General features: G+C 42.6%; 1 protein-coding gene and 1 long non-coding RNA gene across 2 annotated transcripts; both read right to left on the bottom strand.

Moving 5' to 3' along the window:
- Positions 1-1,649: 1,649 nt before the first annotated feature.
- On the bottom strand, positions 1,650-18,546 carry crbn (cereblon). The gene is made up of 11 exons (XM_023991536.2): positions 18,418-18,546; positions 17,736-17,842; positions 17,282-17,484; positions 16,888-17,037; positions 9,969-10,131; positions 9,541-9,603; positions 9,234-9,318; positions 8,163-8,278; positions 5,682-5,746; positions 4,429-4,560; positions 1,650-1,988 (listed from the first exon to the last, which is right to left on the bottom strand). Exons 1-11 carry the CDS (start codon positions 18,488-18,490, stop codon positions 1,805-1,807), a joined length of 1,341 nt encoding a protein of 446 aa, XP_023847304.1. The 5' UTR covers positions 18,491-18,546; the 3' UTR covers positions 1,650-1,804.
- Positions 18,547-21,404: 2,858 nt separating this feature from the next.
- On the bottom strand, positions 21,405-22,984 carry LOC111966676 (uncharacterized). The gene is made up of 4 exons (XR_002877673.2): positions 22,925-22,984; positions 22,798-22,824; positions 22,216-22,238; positions 21,405-21,725 (listed from the first exon to the last, which is right to left on the bottom strand). It is a non-coding gene; the product is annotated as an uncharacterized lncRNA (long non-coding RNA).
- Between the last annotated feature and the right edge of the window lie 271 nt (positions 22,985-23,255).

Raw genomic sequence — 23,255 nt, forward strand, 5'->3', positions numbered from 1 at the left:
AGCGGTGGGTTGTGTGCGCTCATCCGAAGCCTCACTAGAAGACCGCTCCGGCACCCTCTCCTCTGGCAGCATTGTTTTGGGTCGGCCTCTGGAATCAGTTCTAATGCCCTGGGAGGTGCCAACAAAGGATGCGCTTTGGGAAGGTCACATTCCTGGTCGTAATGTTTTTATATAAAAATGGCTGCATTGGACCTTTAAGGTTTACCAACTGTGACATCACATATAAACACTTTAAAAAAAATGAATCTTAAAACTCAAGGGGAAAAAAAAGAAAAAAGACAATCTCAATCGTATTGTAGAACATTTCTTATTGCGTGGAATTACTTTACTCAAATGTTGATAATCGAGCTGAACAAATCAATCATGTATTACATGTTCTAAAATGGAAATACACTGCAATGGGAGGGGCAAGAGTGTTGAGGTTCTACATAGATAAATCAGTTATATCAGACCAGAATTGCTATCATTGATTMTTATTGGTTACTTACAAACATGAGCCAAAATAACCTTGAACATCAGCAAGGAATACAATTCTTAATTTAAAACAAATACATTGATCTAAACAAAAATATAGTTATGTAGGTAACACTTGATATGATGTTGCCATTTTCAACCAATACAGGTTAATTAACACAATGTCCCATTTAATTGTGTGGCTCATTAGACATTGAATTGGACCATAGGCACGCCATCCAGCCATGCCCTTAGTGCAGCAACATCACATATAGAAGAACCATGGCGAAAGACTGAAATTCTAGTATCTGGCTCCACTGCCTTGTGCCCTGCTATCCAAGTCTATATTACACCAGGCATCAGACCAACTCTAGTCTTCACTAACCAGAGGTACTCCTTGTCTTCAAGGAGTGTCTTGCAGTTCAATGGGCCTCCACCCGTTTCAAAATAGAAACCTCTATCTCTACATGTGTATTACATATACTGTACATTTTAGACAATGTGAAAATATGATAACCAATCAAATAATATATTTCCACGCATTTCAAAATAAAGCAATAGCTTCCTTACAATGTTCATGTTCCGAATTCCTCCATCATATTCATTCAAAGGGCATATGAAACAAAGGCATGATACATCCTTGTAAAAGCAGTATACTTTCATATGTACGTACACAGTCTAAACCGTGGATTTAACATGGTTTAACTCTCCATGACCCGATCCAGCTGGACTGAGCTTCTCTGAGAAACACATCAAGGACAAACAGTGGACCTGAATCACAAGTGGTTTTCTATTGATTGGTTTTTTAGAGATAGATTATGGGGACTGAAGGTCCTCTTGATGGCTGTCTATAAGCCTATATACACCTAGCTGGATACCGCATGCAAAGTCACACCCACTATGTTTAAGAGCAAGTGGCAATGCACTGGTGCGTGCCGTGTCTGTGGCAAATAGCACAGACACAGACCACAGTAGACAGCCATACAGACAGGTCAAGAGTAGCATGCTATGGGGAAGATATGCCGTGTTGCAGAACTAATCTCTTGCTCCATTCCCCACATCTATCTGTCGATGTGCAACGCATTCCATCACCAGTGTCCCTGCAGTCAGGAACAAAACACCCCTCCCACCTCCTTGCTCTCTCTCGCCCCCCCCTCTCTCTATGTTAGAAAATGCCATTTTAAAGCAGGATGACCTTTACACTAATATGATGAATGTGCTGCCATGGCTGTCAGGGGGTTGGGCGGGACGCATCGATTACTAAAATAGAGACCCTTGCCCTGTGGACAGGGTGGGGCGATCGAAGACCCGTTGGGGACATGGGGGGTGGGGAGGGGAGGTCCCCATGTTGTCACAGGCAGAGCAGGCGGGAGCCCTCGTCCCCCTCCTCACCCTCAGTCTGGGGGATGCGGGGCAGCATGGCCGAGCGGGTCAAGCCCCAGAAACGAGGAGGGGACAAGTCTTTCTTGGTGGCTGTGAACTTCCAGCCCATGTGTGAAGCACAGGTACGACACTGAGCGATCGTCCAGGCATACCTGAGGGGGAAGGGAGAGAGGAAAAACAGAAAGAACATATTAGTCCTCATGCATTTGTGCTGCATGCCACATTTCTTATTATTGTTGCCATAAGGCACCTGACACAGAAACTAATACCCTAGTTGGTTGTCTTTCAAATCCCCCTCACCATATATGGCATACCAGATAGTATTGTTCTAATCATCAGCTACTAGAGGCCTAAGGCTCTCGGAGGCTCTCCTTCCCAGACATTACACTGAGAAAGAACACAGAGTGTGTGTCTAATCAATACAATCCACTCGCATCTCCTCTCTATTTGTTCCAGACTCATTTCCTCCTCAGACCAAAGCTTTGTTGGCTTTCACGTGGGAACGGCGGCGGGAGATGGAAGCAAGGCACACATACAAACCACTCCCCTCCAGCCTCTCATCTGACACCTGTCAAATTAAGACGTATCCCAGTGTTCTCTTCTTGGCAACAGCATACCATTTGAAGCGGCTGCATGACAAGTATCACCCAGCAGCACTGGCAATTCAAATCGTCGGTATACTGACAAACGCCAGTATACAGCCTAAAACTGCCATCTTGTGGGTCTGTTGCTCTCTCTACAACAAGTCTTCTCAGAACACCTTATGCTAACAGGCTGTAAAAGCACCCTTCCCCAGAAAAGCAGTGTGGCACAGAGAGGTTGAGTGGAGTAAAAGCCCTTTCTTCCCCCTCCATACCTCCCCTCTGAGAGGACTTGAATAAGACTCTTGACCAGAGACCAGTGCCAGCCCTCGAGGAGAATAAGTGGAGGCCGTTATTACTGTCATTATTATTACTGGAGGCTAACACCGGCACAAATGCATTGTCTCAGGCAGAAAATGCATACTGGGGATCATTTATGAGGAGCACTGAGGAGTGGCGTTGGTTGAAGGGGCCTTATGTTACAGAACCACTGAGAAGCCCGTGGAGCGCTCCACTTCTCTCCAAACAGTTCAGGTTCTACATCAATACCTCGGTCAAGCCTGATGTTATGTACCCAGGTACTCACACACACAGCTGCTGTATGTGTAAGGTATCCCCGCAAGGAGAACTATGTAAAAAAATAAAATACAATTAGCATATTGAGGACATACCAAAAATGACACACGATACCAAAAATGACAGTACACCAAAGGGGCCAGACGCTTTCGTTTTCAAGTCTTTAGCAGCTTAGATTATTCCTGGACCAAATAAGGTATTAAAGCGCAAATTAACCAAAAAAACTACTTCTCTGGTTGAAAACGGCCTGTGTGCATAATATGAGTCAGAAACATGTATTCTAGTGTCAAAATTGACTACAAAATGTAAATAGGATAATTTTGGTCATTAAGTCAGTATCGTCCCAAACTGAGATTTGCGAGATGTAAGCTTTCCTTGGGTTTATTTTATTTCAATCCTGCCCACATGCCCACAGCTGGCAGCACCCAAGTAATCATCAATTGAAGTGTTTCCCATAAAAACAAATCCAGCGCATCGGGGGTGCATTGCTATTTCTACCTGTTCCCATAGACTTCCAGTCAGTGAGCCCAAGGCTATCGCGTCTTGGCAGAAATATATATTTACAAACATGATATGTTTTTTTATTTATTACACGCTTTACATACTTTTTTGCAGCGGCGGCAACAATTTAGCAGTGGTGGATCACCGCTGCTTAATGAATATAGGGGAAACACTGAATTTGAAGTGCAGCTGCACACGACCCAATTGTAATGCCCACTAAACACATGAGTGTGGAAAGCACACTGACCGTGCTAAATTTGATTTCACTTTGGATATCCCTATGGGGCTAGTTAGGGTAGGCTATCCAAAGTCAAACAACTTTTGCAATGGTCACACACCGGCCAACTGAAGCCAATTGGCGAAAGCTGGTTGGCCTAGGATACTTTCAGAATGTTACATCTTCGCCATACCATCTGGTTTGCGCTTAGTGGGACTAAAATTTGTTTTTCAACAGGACAGTGACCCAAAACACACCTCCAGGCTGTGTAAGGGCTATTTGACCAATGAGAGTGCTGCATCAGATGACCTGGCCTCAACAATCACCTGACCTCAACCCAATTGAGATGGTTTGGGATGAGTTGGACCGCAGAGTGAAGGAAAAGCAGCCAACAAGTGCTGAGCATATGTGGGAACTCTGTTGGAAAAGCATTCCTCATGAAGCTGGTTGAGAGAATGCCAAGAGTGTGCAAAGCTGTCGTCAAGGCAAAGGTCACTACTTTGAAGAATCTCAAATATAAAATATAATTTGATTTGTTTAACACTTTTTTTGGTTACTACATGATTCCATATGTGTTATTTCATAGTTTTGATGTCTTCACTATTATTTTACAATGTAGAAAATGTTAAAAATAAAGAAAAACCCTGGAATGAGTAGATGTGTCCAAACTTTTGACTGGTAGTGTATATGTGCGTGTAATGTATAGAGAGGCATTACCCTGGAAACCAGCTGTGGAGCGTGGACGGCCTACCGACCAGGTTGAGGTTGCTGGCTTTGTAGACGGTCAGGGTCTCATGGACGTAGCCGTGGGGGTTGACATAGGCTGCCATGGGGCCGTACAGAGACAGGCTGCAGGAGAAGAGAGAGGAGACATGGTAGAGATAAAAAAGTTATTGTCTAAACCACATTGTACAAATTGCAGCTGAATTGACTGTAGAAAATGACATGCAAACATTTTTAAGTATAGAAATACCCTAAAACTACAAATATTCTAAAATTATACAAACATACTACAATGACCACAGGCCAGGTGGCTAAGGCTGTGGTAAGGTACAGGTCAGACAGTTTAGACCAACTGAATGGGACAGTAGACAGAGAGATGGTTATGAAACCTAACTCGATGAATGTCAAACAAGAGACAACTTCTGCTTAATCCTTCCTTCATCGCTCTCATTTGAGCAGATTACAAATGCACCTGCAGCATCATTAATCTAGTGTGTTTGAAACGTATACTGTATCAAACACATCCGTCATCAGTTATGTACACTGAGTATACCAAACATTAGGAACACCTTCCTAATATTGAGTTTCACCCTCAGAACAGAGTCAATTTGTTGGGGCATGGACTCTACAAGGTGTTGAAAGCGTTCCACAGTGAAGCTGGACCATGTTAACTCCAATGCATCCCACAGTTGTGTCAAGTTGGCTGGATGTCCTTCGGGTGGTGGACATTCCTGATACACAACGGAAACGGTTGAGTGTGGAAAAACCCAGCAGCGTTGCAGTTCTTGACACACTCAAACCAGGGCGCCTGGCACCTATTATCATACCCCGTTCAAAGGCACTTAAATCTTTGTCTTGCCCAATCACCCTGTGAATGGTACATATACACAATCCATGTCTCAATTGTCTCAAGGCTTAAAAATCCTTCTTTAACCTGTCTGATCCCTTCATCTACACTGATTGAAGTGGATTTAACAAGTGACATCAATAAGGATTCACCTGGTCAGCTTATGTCATGGAAAGAGAAGGTGTTCTTAATGTTTTATATACTCAGTGTATAGCTGCCCGTTCCCTAGTAGGGCTGCACAGAACCAAAAACGGGTCTGGAGAAGCTCATTGCCTCTGCTTTTGGGTCCCTGTGTTTCGCAACACTCATCACACACACTACCAGCTCACTCTGACAACCAGTGTTAGACTACTCGACAGACACAGACACTATTCAGAGTCTAGGTGCATCTCTCCCTCACCTGAAGATCTCGTTCTTGGTGGTGATCTCTGTATCTTGGCACTGCTTGCAACACAGCGAGGTGCACTGTGGGAAAAAAAAAAAACTAATGTGACTTCATGTTCAATCCACCAGACTTCTGTAGCAGAAGCAAACATCCCCGTAGTTATTGCCTGTACTAACAACCACCTCAGCATGGCCAGGTGTTTCTCTTTATAACAATCTTTCTCCAGGCAGCAGCATGAAAGTGCTTATTATCTTCAATCAGAGGAAAGAAAGCCAGCTACAATAATGAAGCTAGAGAATTACCTCACATATTCATACTGACACACACATCCATCATCTCCTAACAGTCATGCCCATAGAGATTCTGCTGTTGTAATATTATCCCATTCTTATTTCATTTCTATGACCGTGCTGGAATCATGAGAGTACAAAAATAGGGAGAGTACAAAAACTGGGAGTGTACAAAAACTGGGAGTGTACAACAGGACTACATGCTCATGAGCCATGTCTTTGTGTGTGAGGGAGTCTCATGCTCAACCATCCTTATGTTTATGTATAGAAACTCCATGCACTTCCCCCTTGTCTCCCTCGCTCCCTATTTTTATTTAACCTTTATTTAACTAGGCAAGTCAGTTAAGAACAAATTCTTATTTACAATGACGGCCTACCCCGGCCAAACCCGGACGATGGGCCATTTGTGCGCCGCCCTATGGGACTCCCAATCACAGCCGGTTGTGATATAGCCTGGAAACAAACCTGGGTCTGTAGTGACGCCTCTAGCACTGATGCAGTGCCTTAGACCGCTGCGCCACTCGGGAGCCCAAATATGAATGAACAGAGAGAGGATAAGGAAGGACATTAGGTATACTTGTTCCTTTCTTTACTTTCAGACAATTGCTGTTATATTCCAGACATAATTCCACTTTCAATTCCCACAGAAGTGGACACTAAGCCTCTCTGCCCAGTTTTCCTGCTGTGGCTGATGAACGCAGTGCGGAAGCAGTTTAAGCCCTAAGTCCTGAGACATATGCCAGAGCACCTTTTTCTGTTGACGTTGGAACTGAAGGGAGTCTTTGAGGGACGATGAGAGACAAGCAAGCAGTGGTGCAGGCTCTGAGTGATGAAATCATAGCAGGGGGTGCAGAGTGGTCAGAGTGGAGATGAGGGTGGTAGGGTTTAGGGAAGTAGCACTGTAACAGCTCTCAATGCTTCAGAGAGTTCACAAAGGAAGGCAACATCTCCGACCCACCGACTCAGAGGGGAAATTATCATGACTATACAGTATATAGGCAGTGGCTAAATATACTGAACAAAAATATAAAACCAAACAAGTGCTGGTCCCATGTTTCATGAAAAGTTCCATACACACATAAGGCTTGTTTCTCTCAAATTTGGTGCATAAATTTGTCTACATCCCTGTTGGTGAGCATTTCTCCTTTTCCAAGATAATCCATCCACCTGACAGGTGTGGCATACCAAGAAACCGATTAAACAACATGATCATTACACAGGTGCACCTTGTGCTGGGGACAATAAAAGGCCACTCTAAAACACAATGCCACAGATGTCTCAAGTTTTGAGGGAGCATGCAATTGGCATGCTGACTGCAGGAATGTCCACCAGAGCTGTTGCCAGAGAATTTAATGTTGTTTTAGACAATTTGGCAGTACGTCCAACCGTACTAAAAACCGCAGACCACGTTTAACCACGCCAGCCCAGGACCCCCACATCCGGATTCTTCACCTGCAGGATCGTCTGAGACTAGCCACCCGGACAGCTGATGAAACTGAGGAGTATTTCTGTCTGTAATAAAGCCCTTTAGTGGGGAAAAACGGATTCTGATTGGCTGAGCCTGGCTCACCAGTGGGTGGTCCTGGCTCGCAAGTGGGCGGGCCAATGCCCTCCCAGGCCCACCCTTGGCTGCGCCCCTGCCCAGTCATGTGAAATCCATTGATTAGGGCCTAATTAATTAATTTCAATTGACTGATTTCCTTATATGAACTGTAAATCTTGAAATTGTCACATGCTGCATTTACCTTTTTGTTCAGTATATAAACACTAGAACATTAGAGGAGAGGGAAGAGAGAGAGACAGGGGCGTTTGCCACAGAACAGCAGGGAGGAGTAGGGGGTCAGAGGTTAGACAGATCAGTCGGGGAGTCAGTCGGTACAGCTGGATGGATGTGTGTTGTGTGTTTAGGGGTACATATCAGACAGTGTGTGGACGGTCAGTGCTATCCGTGATCCTTGGGGCGTCCCTACCCATAACCATAACCCTTAACCATTTTAAATTACCTCAACTTCAATGGGGTAGGGACGTCCCAAGGATTTCTGATAGGAACGGACCATGTGTGGATAAGGCTCTGTGTTTCTCACAGATGAACAAGTCCTTGCCTGGTCCATGTGTTGAGCAGTGTGCCTGGCCTTTAAATTGTAAGGTTTAGTGATATGTATTTCTGGCTCTGTGCGTGGGCGCACATGTCTGTGTCTGTGCTCACCCGGGCCATGATGTCCAGCTCACAGCGCAGCCTCTGGATGGCACTGCCAATCTTCAGCAGCTGGAGCCGAAGGGCATCATCTATGGGCAGACAGGCCGCCACTCTATAGGAGAAATCTGACAGGAAGGAGGGGGAGCAGGTATATTACAGTTCAGGATTTGAATTCCGTGAGATTGTCAGTAGTACTCTAAAGATTTTAGGTGACATATATACTCTGAACAAAAATATAAACGCAGCATGTAAAGTGTTTAATGAGCTGAAATAAAAGATCCCAGAACTTTTCCATACACACAAAACGCTTATTTCTCTCAAATCTTGTGCACAAATTTGTTTCCATCCATGTTAGTGAGCATTTCTCCTTTGCCAAGATAATCAATCCACCTGACAGGTGTGGCATATCAAGAAGCTGATTAAACAGCATGATCATAACACATGTGTACTTTGTGCTGGGGACCATAAAAGGCCCCTCTAAAATGTGATGTTTTGTCACGCAAACRCAATGCCACAGATGTCTCAAGAGGCATGCTGACTGCAGGTATGTGGACCAGAGCTTTTGGCAGTACGTCCAACCGGCTTCACAACCGCAAACCAAGTGAAAATGTCCTTGTTCTTCCATAGCCTGAATACTCACCAGACACGTCACCCCATTGTGCCTGTTTGGGATGCTCTGGACTGACGTGTACGACAGCGTTCCAGTTCCCGCCAATATCCAGCAACTTCGCACAGCCATCGAAGAGGAGTGGAACCAACAATCCACAGGCCACAATCAACAGCCTGATCAACTATATGTGAAGGAGTGTCACGCTGCATGAGGCAAATGGTGGTCACACCAGATACTGACTGGCTTTCTGATCCACACCCCTTACTTTTTTTTTAAAGGTATCTGTGACAAACAGATTCMTATCTGTATTTCCAGTCATGTAAAATCCATAAATTAGGGCCTAATGAATTTATTCCAATTGACTGATTTCCTTATAGGAACTGTAAATCAGTAAAATCTTTGAAATGGTTTCATTTATTTTTTTGTTCACTGTATATACACAGTATACATAGCCTAGAGGGCAGTTGTACCTATAGCGTTTGTGGGGAGGGAATCATCCTTGAGGTTCTCGTCCCACTCATGGAGCTGTCTCTTCACTCTCTTCATCAGAGTCTCCTGGGAGACAAACACAAGAAACCATGTTACAAACAGGATGTGTGTCATAACAGTCACTAAACTCACTTACAATATTTCTCTGAAACGCATTATAGAATAAATCAGCTCAATCAAGTTCCAGTGGAAATGTTATGTCTGTACACACACAGTAGTTATATCTAGCCCTGATAAGTTAGCACACTAACCTACAGAGCAGAGATGAGCAGGGCATTCAGTACTCACAGAGTCATAGAGGGCGTAGACCCAGGGAGGCCATGAGGTCATGTTGGCACAGTGGAACTTCCTCTGAGGAGAACAGAGGCAAACACACAGACAACAACACCTCAGCAAGAGAACTTCTTTATTCATCTTCATTGTTGAACACAAACACTGGGATGCCAGGTCACATTCAGGTGTGAGCAACTGTATAAAGAGCGGATATGTTTCCTTTTCCCATATGACAAAGAAGCATGTCTGTTCTAGCTAAAAACAAGTTTATATGAACACTTCATAAGGTTGGGCTTTGATTTGAACACATCTCATGTTTTGTATGTCTCGGCCTGAAGACCGCCACCTCTCCTCAGCATCTTAAACATCACCCTAACAAACAATTAACATTGACTCCATCCCTCCCCCGTTCCTAATTTCCACAAGAATAATGTGTGTCGGACCTGGCGGTAGGTGGCCCACCAGCGCTGGGCCTGTTTGCAGCTCTGGGCTGGGGGTCTGGAGGAGGGGTGCATGTGGAGGCGGGACAGGGGCGTGAGCTGCACTGCAGTCAGGGGGTCTGGAAGGATCCGCTCGGGGAGGATCTGCACCTTGGCCTGTCTGATTCTAGAAGAGACAAGAGAGAAGACCGAGAGAGAATTGGGGGCTAGATAAACAAAGATAGTGAATAAACCCTTAGGTACGTATACTATGCATTTCAATTACAGAGCAAAAGCATACTTCATCAGAGAGAGGAGATAATCTGGGGCCTTAGTGAAAAAAACATTACGTGGTGGATTAAAGCATGCAATTTGGTGTAAACATTCCTCAGGTGACATGAAAACATCCCAGAAGGGGTGCCCATTAACATTTTACCAGGAATATAGTTTTTATTTTTGCGTAAATCCAAAATGGCTTCCATAATATAGGTATTTGACCATAAAAAGTGTTATGCAACAGATAAAAGCATGATATTTGGTACAAACATTGCTCAGATGATATAAAAACATCCTAGAAGGGGTGCTCATTGCAGATAGCTTGTGCGAATAGCTGCATAAACTGGACACAGAGAACAAACATACCATATTAGGGTGTGGTACCCACCCTTAAAAAAATAGATAGTGGCACATCCAGTCCACAAGGTGGCGTAGCGCCAGTCTTACATTCTTTGGAGAGAACCCTGCCGGACATATTAACTCTGGCTTCATTCATACATTAGACCAGTCATCACAATGCTAGCAGCCAACCATATTTAGCTTAGGCCTACTCAACGTAAAGTCCCCAATAGAAAACATCACTTACGTGCATGACTTTAAATTGTATTGCTTACTATTATTTCCATGCTACACGCCACCTCTCAACACATTTACTGAAGGCAATCTCCATCTCGCATTCCCAAATCTCCAAACTAGCTTTGTGACACTGGCAAATGCTCAAAATATCAACTGCAGCTACTCAGTGTTAACAAAACGGCTGGTACACTGTGTCCATAAACGCGCTTGAGGAAATGGACATCTGCTACATCGTTCCATGTTACAATAACAAAAGTGAGTGCACAGGCTTCACAGTGATTCACAGTGATTTGATCAACCACTGYGCTATCCATGGTGCTGAATCTCTGCTACTAGGCCTATTTGCTTGTCGGTTTGTTTAGCAGAGAATTGGATATGTTCCCTGTGACAAAGTCATCACAAGCGGGTTACCATAAAGTAAAAACAGCCACAACCTTCCAAAATTACACTGACAGACAGGTGCAAGAGAAGATAAATGGGCCAACAAGCTGGCTGACATCTTTCAGTCAAAAAGTGAGCTACAATAAATGTAATTTTCACTAGGCTGTAGGCTAATAACCTCATATTTTAGGCCTACATTTAAACTAGGCTCCTTCAATGAAATAGTCTGGTGACTGACTAAATTGATTAAATTGTGGAAAATACAAGATAGATTCAAGTCCATTTTTTCAATTTACAGTGATATAACCATGTCAGAGGAGAAAGGCTTGCCTTTGAGATGAATACATTCATGGATGTATGTACTCTATGATATGTATTGTCTTTTCTCTGTGTGACTGATGACTATTTCAATGCTAATAAACAGTAGACATATGTTGAAGAGGTCACCAGGGTGTATAGATTGCAGGGTGGTCACAGTGTAGGGTAAATGACCGCTGACACATAATCATAGGTAAGTCACCAAGTGCACCAACAGGTCCAAATTGTTTTGAGCTCAGGGGGTCTATGTACACCTACTAATGAATAGACCGACTGAAGACGCGAGAGATATCATTATAAACACTATTAATGTACATGGAACACATTGGGTTTCCATGGCAATGAGGATCTTAGTGACGTAAACTTCTAGAACAGCTTAATCAGTGAGCGATTGACCTCTATAATAACCAGGTGCACCAGCCTGTTCCTCCTCCATGTCTCATATATGTTGGAACGTAATATGAACTGAACTGTGTGATCTATTTAACTATTCAATGAAGAAACTTAAATGACCGCACCTTCCCTATCTGCAGAAACTTTAGTTGCGGCAAAAATGTTACTAAATTTAAAGTTCCTCAGTTAAAATGTTGATTAAATTATGAGTAAACTGTGTTACAGAACAACAATGCCAGTTTAAACCATAGCTTCAGTTTTACGGATAATTTCCTGCAATTCTACCCACCTTGCCATGACTTATGCCATGTTAATATGACATCTGAGTGAGTGACAGTGACTAATAAAATCAATGGCTTCGTGCCCGGTCGGTATTCGGCCATGATTACTACAAGTTTAAATAGCTGGCGCAACTAATTTACCAATCAAAAAATTGTTAGCTGACTGACTCTAGCTTGGTTTCCATCCAATTGGCGACAGATTTTCATCGGAATATTATAAAATCTGCCTAAAAACAATATGCACATTTTCCCACCAGAGATGTGGTTCAATAAAATTGGGCTTGTTAAATGGATTTCCATCACAACTGATGGTTTTGTCACAATAAATGTAGAGTTAGATAGTGAACGTGCCCACTCTGGTATTGGCACGTGCTCTCTAGCCAACAGCTCGCAGAAATAGTGTGGTATTTTTGTATTTATTTAACTAGGCAAGTCAGTTAAGAACAAATTCTTATTTACAATGACGGCCTACCCCAGCCAAACCAAAACAACGCTGGGCCAATTGTGCGCCGCCCTATGGGACTCCCAACCATGGCCGGTTGTGATACAGCCTGGAATCGAACCAGGGTCTCTAGTGATGCCTATTATGGATTATTAAAAGTACGAAAACTTTTATTTGTCAAATGGCAGCCAAGCATCGATCATCATGTCAACAGGATAAGCCCTTCGATATTTATTGGAAAGGACCATCAAGCTCATCAACTTGCACTTTGACCACCATTTGAAGTTCATCATAACTTATTTATTATGTAGCCAAATAAACTGCATGCTTTCCCAAGTCATAGTGGGATGACCACAACATTTCATTGCGTTATTCCAAGTTTATTTCGAATTATGATTATTATACTGAACAAAAATATAAATCCAACATGTAGCAATTTCAACGATTTTACTGATCATAAAGAAATCAGCAAATCAAAATAAATAAATAAGGCCCCAATTAATGACTGGGCAGGGGCACAGCCATGGTTGGGCATGGGAGGGTATAGGCCCACCCACTGGGGAGCTGGCCCAGGCAATCAGCATGAGTTTCCCCCCACAAAAGGGTTTTTATTACAGACAGAAATACTCCTCAGTTTCATTAGCTGTCCGGGTGGATGGTCTCAAATGACACTGCAGGTGAAGAAGCCGGATGTGGAGGTCCTGGGCTGGCGTGGTTACATGTGGTCTGTGGTTGTGAGGCTGGTTGGATATACTGCCTAATTCAACGTTGGAGGCGGTTTATGGTAGACAAATGAACATTAAATTCTCTGTCAACAGCTCTGGTAGACATTCCTGCAGTCAGCATGCCAATTGCACACTCCCTCTAAACTTGAGACATCTGTGGCATTGTGTTGTGTGACAAAACTGCACATTTTAGAGTGGCCTTTTATTGTCCGCAGCACAAGGTGCACCTATGTAATTATCCTGTTGTTTAATCAGATTCTTGATATGCTTTTTGTGTGCATTTACAATCTCTGTGATCGTAGCTCATGAAACATGGGACCACTTTACATGTTGCGTTTATATTTATGTTCAGTGCGCATGTACAGTACCAGTCARAAATTTGGACACAACTACTCATGCAAGTTTCATTATTTTAACTATTTTCTAGATTGTAGAATAATAGTGAAGACATCAAAACTATGAAATAACACATATGGAATCATGTAGTTACACCTCCAGGCTGTGTAAGGGCTATTTGACCAAGGAGAGTGATAAGAGTGCTGCATCAGATGACCTGGCCTCCACAATCACCCGACCTCAACCAAATTGAAATGGTTTGGGATGAGTTGACCCGCAAAGTGAAGGATAAGGAGTCAAATGATCAGCATTGTGGGAACTCCTTCAAGACTGTTGGGAAATAATTCCTCATGAAGCTGGTTGAGAGAATGCCAAGAGTGTGCAAAGCTGTCATCAAGGCAAAGGGTGGAAACTTAAGAATCTCAAATATATAAMAAWWTTTTGGTTACTAAATGATTCCATGTGTTATTTCGTAGTTTTGATGTCTTCACTATTATTCTACAACGTAGAAAATAGTCAAAATAAAGAACAGGTGTGTCCAAAATTTTGACTGGTAATGAACTGGCAGCTTCATTAAATAGTACCCGCAAAACACCAGTCTCAACGTCAACAGTGAAGAGGCGACTCCGGAATGCTGACCTTCTAGGCAGAGTTCCTCTGTCCAGTGTCTGTGTTCTTTTGCCCATCTTAATCTTAATCTTTTCTTTTTATTGGCCAGTCTGATATATGCCTTTTTCTTTGCAACTGCCTAGAAGGCCAGCATTCCGGAGTCGCCTCTTCACTGTTGACGTTGAGACTGGTGTTTTGCGGGTACTATTTAATGAAGCTGCCAGTTTGGGACTTGTGAGGCATCTGTTTCTCAAACTAGACACTTTAATGTACTTGTCCTCTTGCTCAGTTGTGCACCGGGGCCTCCCACTCCTCTTTCTATTCTGGTTAGAGACAGTTTGGATGGAGACCTGGTTARTGACTGAAATACAAAAGGAATTGCTTATGCACAACCAAATTTTGAAATTGCACCTTGTGTATTCTACATTTACATTTTACATTTAAGTCATTTAGCAGACACTCTTATCCAGAGCGACTTACAAATTGGAAAGTTCATACATATTCATCCTGGTCCCCCCGTGGGGAATGAACCCACAACCCTGGCGTTGCAAGCGCCATGCTCTACTGGCGCTTACTCTATAGAATTCTACTATTCTAACTCTCAACAACCATGTATTTGGGAAAGAAACACTGCTTTAACTATATACTGCTGGTCACAAAACAATTTGTTTACCACTGTCTCTGAGGATATATGATTGTCCTCCCTTTTATAGGGAATAGTGTCTTATGTGCTTTCCCACTCAGATGATACAAATAAAGTGAGTTTTCCATCTTGTGGTTWCTTATGGTATCACTTCCAAAATATTTCCTGCTCATACATACATAATCTCTGTTTACAGTTGAAGTCGGAAGTTTACATACACCTTAGCCAAATACATTTAAACTCAGTTTTTCACAATTCCTGACATTTAATCCTAGTAAATATTCCCTGTCTTAGGTCAGTTAGGATCACCACTTTATTTTAAGAATGTGAAATGTCAGAATAATAGTAGAATGAAATATTTCAGCTTTTATTTCTTTCATCACATTCCCAGTGGGTCAGAAGTTTACATACACTCAATTAGTATTTGGTAGCATTGCCTTTAAATTGTTTAACTTGGGTCAAATGTTTTTGGTAGCCTTCCACAAGCTTCCCACAATAAGTTGGGTGAATTTTGGCCCATTCCTCCTGACAGAGCTGGTGTAACTGAGTCAGGTTTGTAGGCCTCCTTGCTCGCTCACGCTTTTTCAGTTCTGCACACAAAATTTCTATAGGATTGAGGTCAGGGCTTTGTGATGGCCACTCCAATACCTTGACTTTATTGCCCTTAAGCCATTTTGCCACAACTTTGGAAGTATGCTTGGGGTCATTGTCCATTTGAAAGACCCATTTGCGACCAAGCTTTAACTTCCTGACTGATGCCTTGAGATGTTGCTTCAATATATATAATCTTCTCAMWKCACCCCCACAACATGATGCTGCCACCCCCGTGCTTCATGGTTGGGATGGTGTTCTTCGGCTTGCAAGCCTCCCCCTTTTTCCTCCAAACATAACGATGGTCATTATGACCAAACAGTTCTATTTTTGTTTCATCAGACCAGAGGACATTTCTCCAAAAAGTACGACCTTTGTCCCCATGTGCAGTTGCAAACCGTAGTCCGGCTTTTTTATGGCGGTTTTGGAGCATTGGATTCTTCCTTGCTGAGCAGCCTTTCAGGTTGTCAATATAGGACTTGTTTTACTGTGCATATAGATAATTTTGTACCTGTTTCCTCCAGCATCGTCACAAGGTCCTTTGCTGTTGTTCTGGGATTGATTTGCACTTTTCGCACCAAAGTACGTTCATCTCTAGGAGGCAGAACGCGTCTCCTTCCTGAACGGTATGACGGCTGCGTGGTCCCACGGTGTTAATACTTGCGTACTATTGTTTGTACAGATGAACGTGGTACCTTCAGGCGTTTGGAAATTGCTCCCAAGGATGAACCAGACTTGTGGAGATCAACAGTTTTTTCTCTGAAATCTTGGCTGATTTCTTTTGATTTTCCCATGATGTCAAGCAAAGAGGCACTGAGTTTGAAGGTAGGCCTTGAAATGCATCCACAGGTACACCTCCAATTGACTCAAATTATGTCAATTAGCCTATCAGAGGCTTCTAAAGCCATGACATCATTTTCTGGAATTTTCCAAGCTGTTTAAAGGCACAGTCAACTTAGTGTATGTAAATTTCTTACCCACTGGAATTGTGATACAGTGAATTATAAGTGAAATAATCTGTCTGTAAACAATTGTTGGAAAAATTACTTGTGTCATACACAAAGTAGATGTCCTAACCGACTTGACAAAACTATAGTTCGTTGACAAGAAATTTGAGGAGTGGTTGAAAAACAAGTTTTAATGACTCCAACCTAAGTGTATGTAAACTACTGACTTCAACTGTATATGGCCATGAAGATAATGCCTTTATGAATATGAGAATSATGATGAAAGTCAGAGGGAAGCTCAACTGATAGACAGATTGGATAGATGTTGGTCTGTGTTTTATTAGCCGTTTTACTCATTACTATGCCCGGGTTCTACGAGGTTCTAGGTCGTTCTGGTCTGGTCAGTAACATTTAGTTCCACTCACCCATCTGCTTGGGTTCTGATCTCATGGACCTTGAACCGCTGCCGTCCGACTGCCTTCACTTTGACTGTCTCAATTCCGTACTCCTGCTCCTCCCGGTAAGCATAGATCTCAGCCGTCGTCCCAAACTCTGCCTGCACCTCGCCTGTTTCACTGGGGGTGGGGGGGGTACAGACACATCTATTTAGCAACACCCTACTGTGCTCTACTCTAGCCATGCTCAAACGCAGCGCAATACACACCAATCCAATGCATTCTAATACATGACAGAGAATGAGCAAGCGAAAACTTTGTGGAGAGGGGTAGCCAATTGGAATGCAGCCCATTACAATTCTCACTCTTTCTKAACCCATACACTCTCCCTCCGTCCCCCTCCTCCTCCTCCCTCCCGCCATACCTGTGTGCGAGAACAGCAAAGGTGCGGTCTCTCTGGATAATGCTTCGCATCATGCTGACCTCCTGCGGTCTGAAGAGCTGCAGCGGCAGGGTCTGTCCTGGGATCAGCATGACAGCTGTGAACGGCAGCACTGGGATGGTCTGGCAGCTGTCGTCATCGTGCACCGTGCGCCCATGAAACTCCTCCATGTCTGAGCCCAGGTACTGGGAGGGAAGGGGAGCATTAGAGGGAGAGACATTATCAGATACATGAAGAAACAGCACTACTGGAATCAGGAGGCAAATCTAACTGCACTGCTTATTTGAATAAATGACTGACTAAGTGATTAAAAGGCAGAAGGGAAGCATTTCCCAGATACGGAAAGAAGAATTAGTACTGTGTGTGTAGAAAACCCCATACTGAATACTGATACAGCTGCACAACAATACTTTGTAGAAGTAAATATGAAACCCACAGCATGTGAAGTTGGAAGACTGGGGTCAAAGTTTATGTTTGGTTTTTCTGCATCCTCACTGTCACGGTCCTCAGTCTCCATCTCATTCTCCTCTTCCTCTTCATTTTCTATAATAGTGAGTGGCAAGCAATACATACTTAAACAAGCAAATATGTACTTTCTCTTTCACTTCAAATGACCCCATTGTAAAAATAAAAAAGTATTTCCCTTAGTCATTGTGTTGACAATAGCATAACCTGTTGGACATGCATTTCGATGATGATTACCAGTGATCATACACAGACCAGAAAACCTCGCTCTGGCAAGCTACTGCATCTTAATGCCAAATATAAGTAGACTGACATGACTATCAGCTGGGGATTAAATCACATTAGCATACATGGTAGCTAGCTAGCTAATAGACAGTTTAATTACAGTCTGTTGAAACAATTCCATAGCTAGCTAGCAATAAATTACAAATTATAAAACAAGCAATCAATCCGTCAAGATAAAAAAAAACGTGCTTTACTGCGACAGCGATTGAGTGAGTTGATTATGCTCTGTCACTTGAAGTGGTGTGGCCTCGATTCTTTGCAGAATACAAAACTGATTTTGGCTTGCATAACGAGGCTTTACCATTTACAATAACCAACGTATTCAGTACACTAGTCTACCAATGCAATTCAATTGAAGACACATATACCGGGTAAGAGTTGTAGTTGGTTGCCCATGTTGTCGTTGATATTGTTGTCGCCTGCACCCCTCTCGTCGGCCATATCCTTCTGTTTACACCATAGACTGTAAAAAAAAAAATGGTTTAGACTCTTCTTTCTCAGTGGTGTCTTATCGTAGGATATGCGTTGAAAACGACTCACTATCGTCCCTCAGTGGAAGGAGCTAGTCTTGTATTCCGGTTCTCAAAATTAATTATACATTTTGGGTTAAGGGAATTATTATTTTCAAGTTTCAAAGTTTATTCGCCACGTGCACAGGATACAGCAGGTGTAAAACCGTACCTTGATAGCTGTTTCCCAACAATTTAAAAATTGTCAACCACACAAAAACTACAATGTGAGTTAGAAACACGAGAATGCAAGTACATACAGGTCACTGCCAGTACCATACAAATGTGAAGGGGTACTGGAGCGGTTGAGGTGGATTTATACTTAAAAAGTGACTGGTAGTAGAATATACATGTAAACCAGGCTGAAAAGTGACTGGTAGCAGGAATATATACATACTTATGGTAATATACTAATGGTCATTTATAAACTGGGTGGTTCGAGCCCTGAATGCTGATTGGCTGACAGTCGATGGTATATCAGACAGTATACCACTGGTATGCCAAAACATTTATTTTTACTGCTCTAAATACATTGGTAACCAGTTTAAAATAGCAATAAGGCACTTCGGGGGTTTGTGGTATATGGTCAATATACCACAGCTAAGGGCTATGTCCAGGCACTCCGCGTTGCGCATAAGAATATAGAGTACCAGTCGAAAGTTTGGACATGCCTACTCATTTAAGGCTTTTTCTTTATTTGACTATTTTCTACATTGTAGTGCAGACATCAAAACTATGAATTAACACAAATGGAATCATGTAGTAACCAAAAAAGTGTCAAATCAAAATATGATTTATATTTGAGATTCTTCAAAGTAGCCACTCTTTGCCTTGATGACAGCTTTGCACACGCTTGGCATTCTCTCAACCAGCTTTATGAGGTAGTATCCTGGAATGCATTTAAATTAATAGGTGTACCTTGTTAAAAGTTCATTTGTGTCATTTCTTTCCTTCTTAATGTGTTTGAGCGAATCAGTTGTGTTGTGACAATGTAGGGGTGGTATACAGAAGACAGCCCTATTTGGTAAAATACCAAGTCCATATTATGGCAAGAACATCTCAAATAAGCAAAGAGAAATGACAGTCCATCATTACTTAAGACATGGTCAGTCAATTTAAAAAAAATAAGAACTTTGAACATTTGTTCAAGTGCAGTTGCAAAAGCRCTATGATGAAACTGGCTCTCATGTGGACCGCCACAGGAAAGGAAGACCCAGAGTTACCTCCGCTGCAGAGGATTAGTTCATTAGTGTTAACTGCATCTCAGATAGCAACCCAAATAAATGCTTCTCAGAGTTTAAGTTACAAACACATCAACATCAACTGTTCAGAGACAGCGTGAATCAAGCCTTCATGGTCAAATTGCTGCAAAGAAACCACTACTAAAGGACACCAATAAGGAGACTTGCTTGGGCCAAGAAACATGAGCAATGGATATTAGACCGGTTGAAATCTGTCCTTTGGTCTGATGAGTCCACATTTGAGATTTTTGGTTGCAACCATCTTTGCCAGATGAGTAGGTGAATGGATTATCTCCGCATGTGTGGTTCCCACCGTGAAACATGGTGTGATAGTGCTTTTCCTGTGACAGCAACTTATTTAGAATTCAAGGCACACTTAACCAGCATTGCTACCACAGCATTCTGCAGCGATATCCCATCTGGTTTGGGCTTAGTGGGACTATCATTTGTTTTTCAACGGGACAATTACCCAAAACACACTTCCAGGTTGTGTAAGGGCTATTTCACCAAGGAGAGCGGAGTGCTGCATCAGATCACCCAACCTCAACCCAATTTAGATGGTTTGGGATGAGTTGGACCACAGAGTGAAGGAAAGGTACAAACACCTTCAAGACTGTTGGAAAAGCATTCCTCATGAAGATAGTTGCGAGAATGCCAAGTGTGCAAATCTGTCAAGGCAAAGGGTGGCTGCTTTGAAGAAATTCAGATATACAATAAAWGTTTTTGGTAACATGATTCCATTTATTTCAGTCGTATTAACTATTCTACAATGTAGATCATTTTTCTTTTAACTACCAGTAGCAGGATAAATATTAATGGCAATCGATGTGGACAGGAAAGCAGTAGTTAGCCATATAAGTGTTACTGCCGGGGGATAGAAACTGATTAGTATTCTGAGCTTTGATGCACCGGTACTGCCTGCTGGACAGCAGCACAGAAGTGTCTGGGGTTGCTGGCAGTTTCAGGCCTTGCGCTGGGCTGTCTGCGCCTTCCGGTCACAGGCAGTGCAGTTGCCATACCTTTCAGGATGCCGCTGTAAGATGAGGGAACATGCCAATCGGGCGTCTAAGAGAACTTGGCACGCTGGAAGACCACTGTTAAGGAACTTAATTTAAAGTTTCTTAGACATGTTCTCATTAGCCGTTTGCCTCAAATACCCACTGGATGGTGCCACAGACCAGGCCTTCCAGTTTGCACCAATCAAGATAGACCTGCAAGCGATTTTCATAGTACCACTACTCTAGACAGGGTTTATGCAACTGAATGCACGTCATTGTTAGGACAGGTACAATTGTACAAGGCCTCTTGTCGATGTCATCTTCATATCCCAGAGAAGTTAGGCCGGAACCTCAACTATATTACTTGATCCCCAGGGCATTTCAAAGCCTACAGCTGTAAACCAAATTGTGCTGCAACTGGGCTTCAAAAGCATCCCAACTGGTTCCCCAGATATTAGTTTCAAACATTATCAAAAGCATAAGTGCAGTGCAAGTTGGGTGGACCGAAAAACATGCATTTCACTACACCCGCTAAATGTGTGACAAATAAAATTTGATTTGTGACAAATAAAATTTGAACCTGAATCAATGTTTACAGACACAGCAATGTAGTTAGTAAACCAAATATTTATTATGGTCTTGACAACAAATCAGCTGTGCAGGTGGTAAAAGGCCAGAGTTCAACGACAGGAGAGATTCTAGCAGTAGTCAACGGCCAGTCGCCATTGGCAGAGGGCTGGGTAGGCAGGATCTGTCCTTCACACCAATGAGACCGGCTTCAGACGACCATGGTTCAGCTCTTTGCAAATCGTGGACCGCTGGCTTCAAACGGAGGGCTTGAGTGGGTGGAGAAAAAGAATCACAGCAGTAGGGGAATGGGCCAGTCTACTTGGACCTCTGCCTCATCTTTCGCCTTTTACGCTTCAGCCTACAAAGACCAGAAAGAGTCAATTAGTGACCAGAACTGCATCATTACACACCAAACACAACATGTCAGTTTGTAAAAGTCCCTACAATGATTTACATTAATCCCACCATTGTTGTATGCTCATTATTTAAATGTAACGTTTATTTAACTAGGCAAGTAAGTTAACAAATTCTCATTTACAAAGACACACGGTTCCCCAGTAGGCTAAGTTAGCTGCCTTGTTCTTGGGTAGAACAGATTTAAGTTCGATCCAGCAACAATTCTCTAACCACTAGGCTACCTGCCACCCCAAATGAACAAACATCCTGGATATAACTCTTATGAGCCTGAAAAAAATGTCATATGCATGGTTGTCAAATCTATTGTAGTAGTTCGTTTATTGCAAATGTGTGCCGTGTCCATGTTAACAGAAGGAGTACCATGCTTATCTGAACGAAACTACACAGTAAAATTAACATTCAGATAAATCCTTCAAGGAAAAGATCCTTACCTGCGCATACGCTTCTTCCTCCACTAAAAGAAACAAACACGTAAGTCAATTGAAAGACTCAAAGGAATCATTCATGTTTACAGCAAAAACTGCGGATCTAAACAGGAAAACACGTGACTCTGGCATGGCAATGCGGACCATGCGTCACAATGTTAGGAGTTAAGACCATACAAACAATCAGTAGGCATGGCACTGGTGAACAGTATCATTTATCCTGTTATTATAAGCCATTCCTGAAATCTACAAAAATACATTACAAGTAATATTGATAGTACCTTGTGCGGCATTGGGCCGTGAAACCTAGTTCACCAACGTGGTCAAGCTAGTTAACGTTAACCAATACGCCATGGATGAAGCAAATTGTATATCCAACATTCAAAACTCTTCCGCCAATTAAGCGTTTACCCTTTAATGTAATATTGGATACAGACAATGTTTCCATAATACAATATAGAAAGCCAACTATTTAGGCACGTTATCGTTAGAGAAATGTTTGTATAGCGTTAGGTAGCTAGCCACTGCTTAGTGACAATGAGCCAAACAAAAACCCGCTAATACGGAGTTAGATATTAGTCAACTCACCTTTGCTCTCATCTTGTGGAGATGTGTCTGCAAATAAAGATAACAAGGTTATTGGATGTAATGGATGGCAAACAATTACTACCGATTCAGTTGGATTTGTTTTGGGACATAATTCAATGTTTCTTACCTCTACAGCGAAGACACCAAATTGAAAGAGGACGTGACGAAGAAAGGGGAGGGSCTTTATAGAACAAAACGCAACGTCATATTCAATCGCCACTTGCTCAGCTCATTGCTCACTGGGAGATGTAGGCAGAAATCGTTGAAATTGAAATCATATTTTATGTTGGAATTATATACCTGCGTTCAGCTGTGTTCAGGCATGTCTACAATCACGTAAGTCTATGGGTGCTGTTTGTAATAGAAAAATGGGGCACACTTTCCATCCATGTAAGTTTCCTTTTAAATCTTATCAAGCAAATGTTATTTTTCACCACACCTCCCCAGTCCTAGTCCTA

Source organism: Salvelinus sp. IW2-2015, linkage group LG1, assembly GCF_002910315.2.
Source record: "Salvelinus sp. IW2-2015 linkage group LG1, ASM291031v2, whole genome shotgun sequence".
In the NCBI taxonomy this organism is placed as follows: domain Eukaryota; kingdom Metazoa; phylum Chordata; class Actinopteri; order Salmoniformes; family Salmonidae; genus Salvelinus; species Salvelinus sp. IW2-2015.

Excerpts from the sequence above, each read along its gene's own strand:
- crbn (XM_023991536.2), bottom strand. The coding sequence starts at position 18,490 with ATGGCCGACGAGAGGGGTGCAGGCGACAACAATATCAACGACAACATG. Across the intron at positions 17,843-18,417 it reads CCAACTACAACTCTTACCCG|AAAATGAAGAGGAAGAGGAG; the intron begins GTATATGTGTCT and ends TCACTATTATAG. Across the intron at positions 9,604-9,968 it reads GGTGGGCCACCTACCGCCAG|AGGAAGTTCCACTGTGCCAA; the intron begins GTCCGACACACA and ends TGTTCTCCTCAG.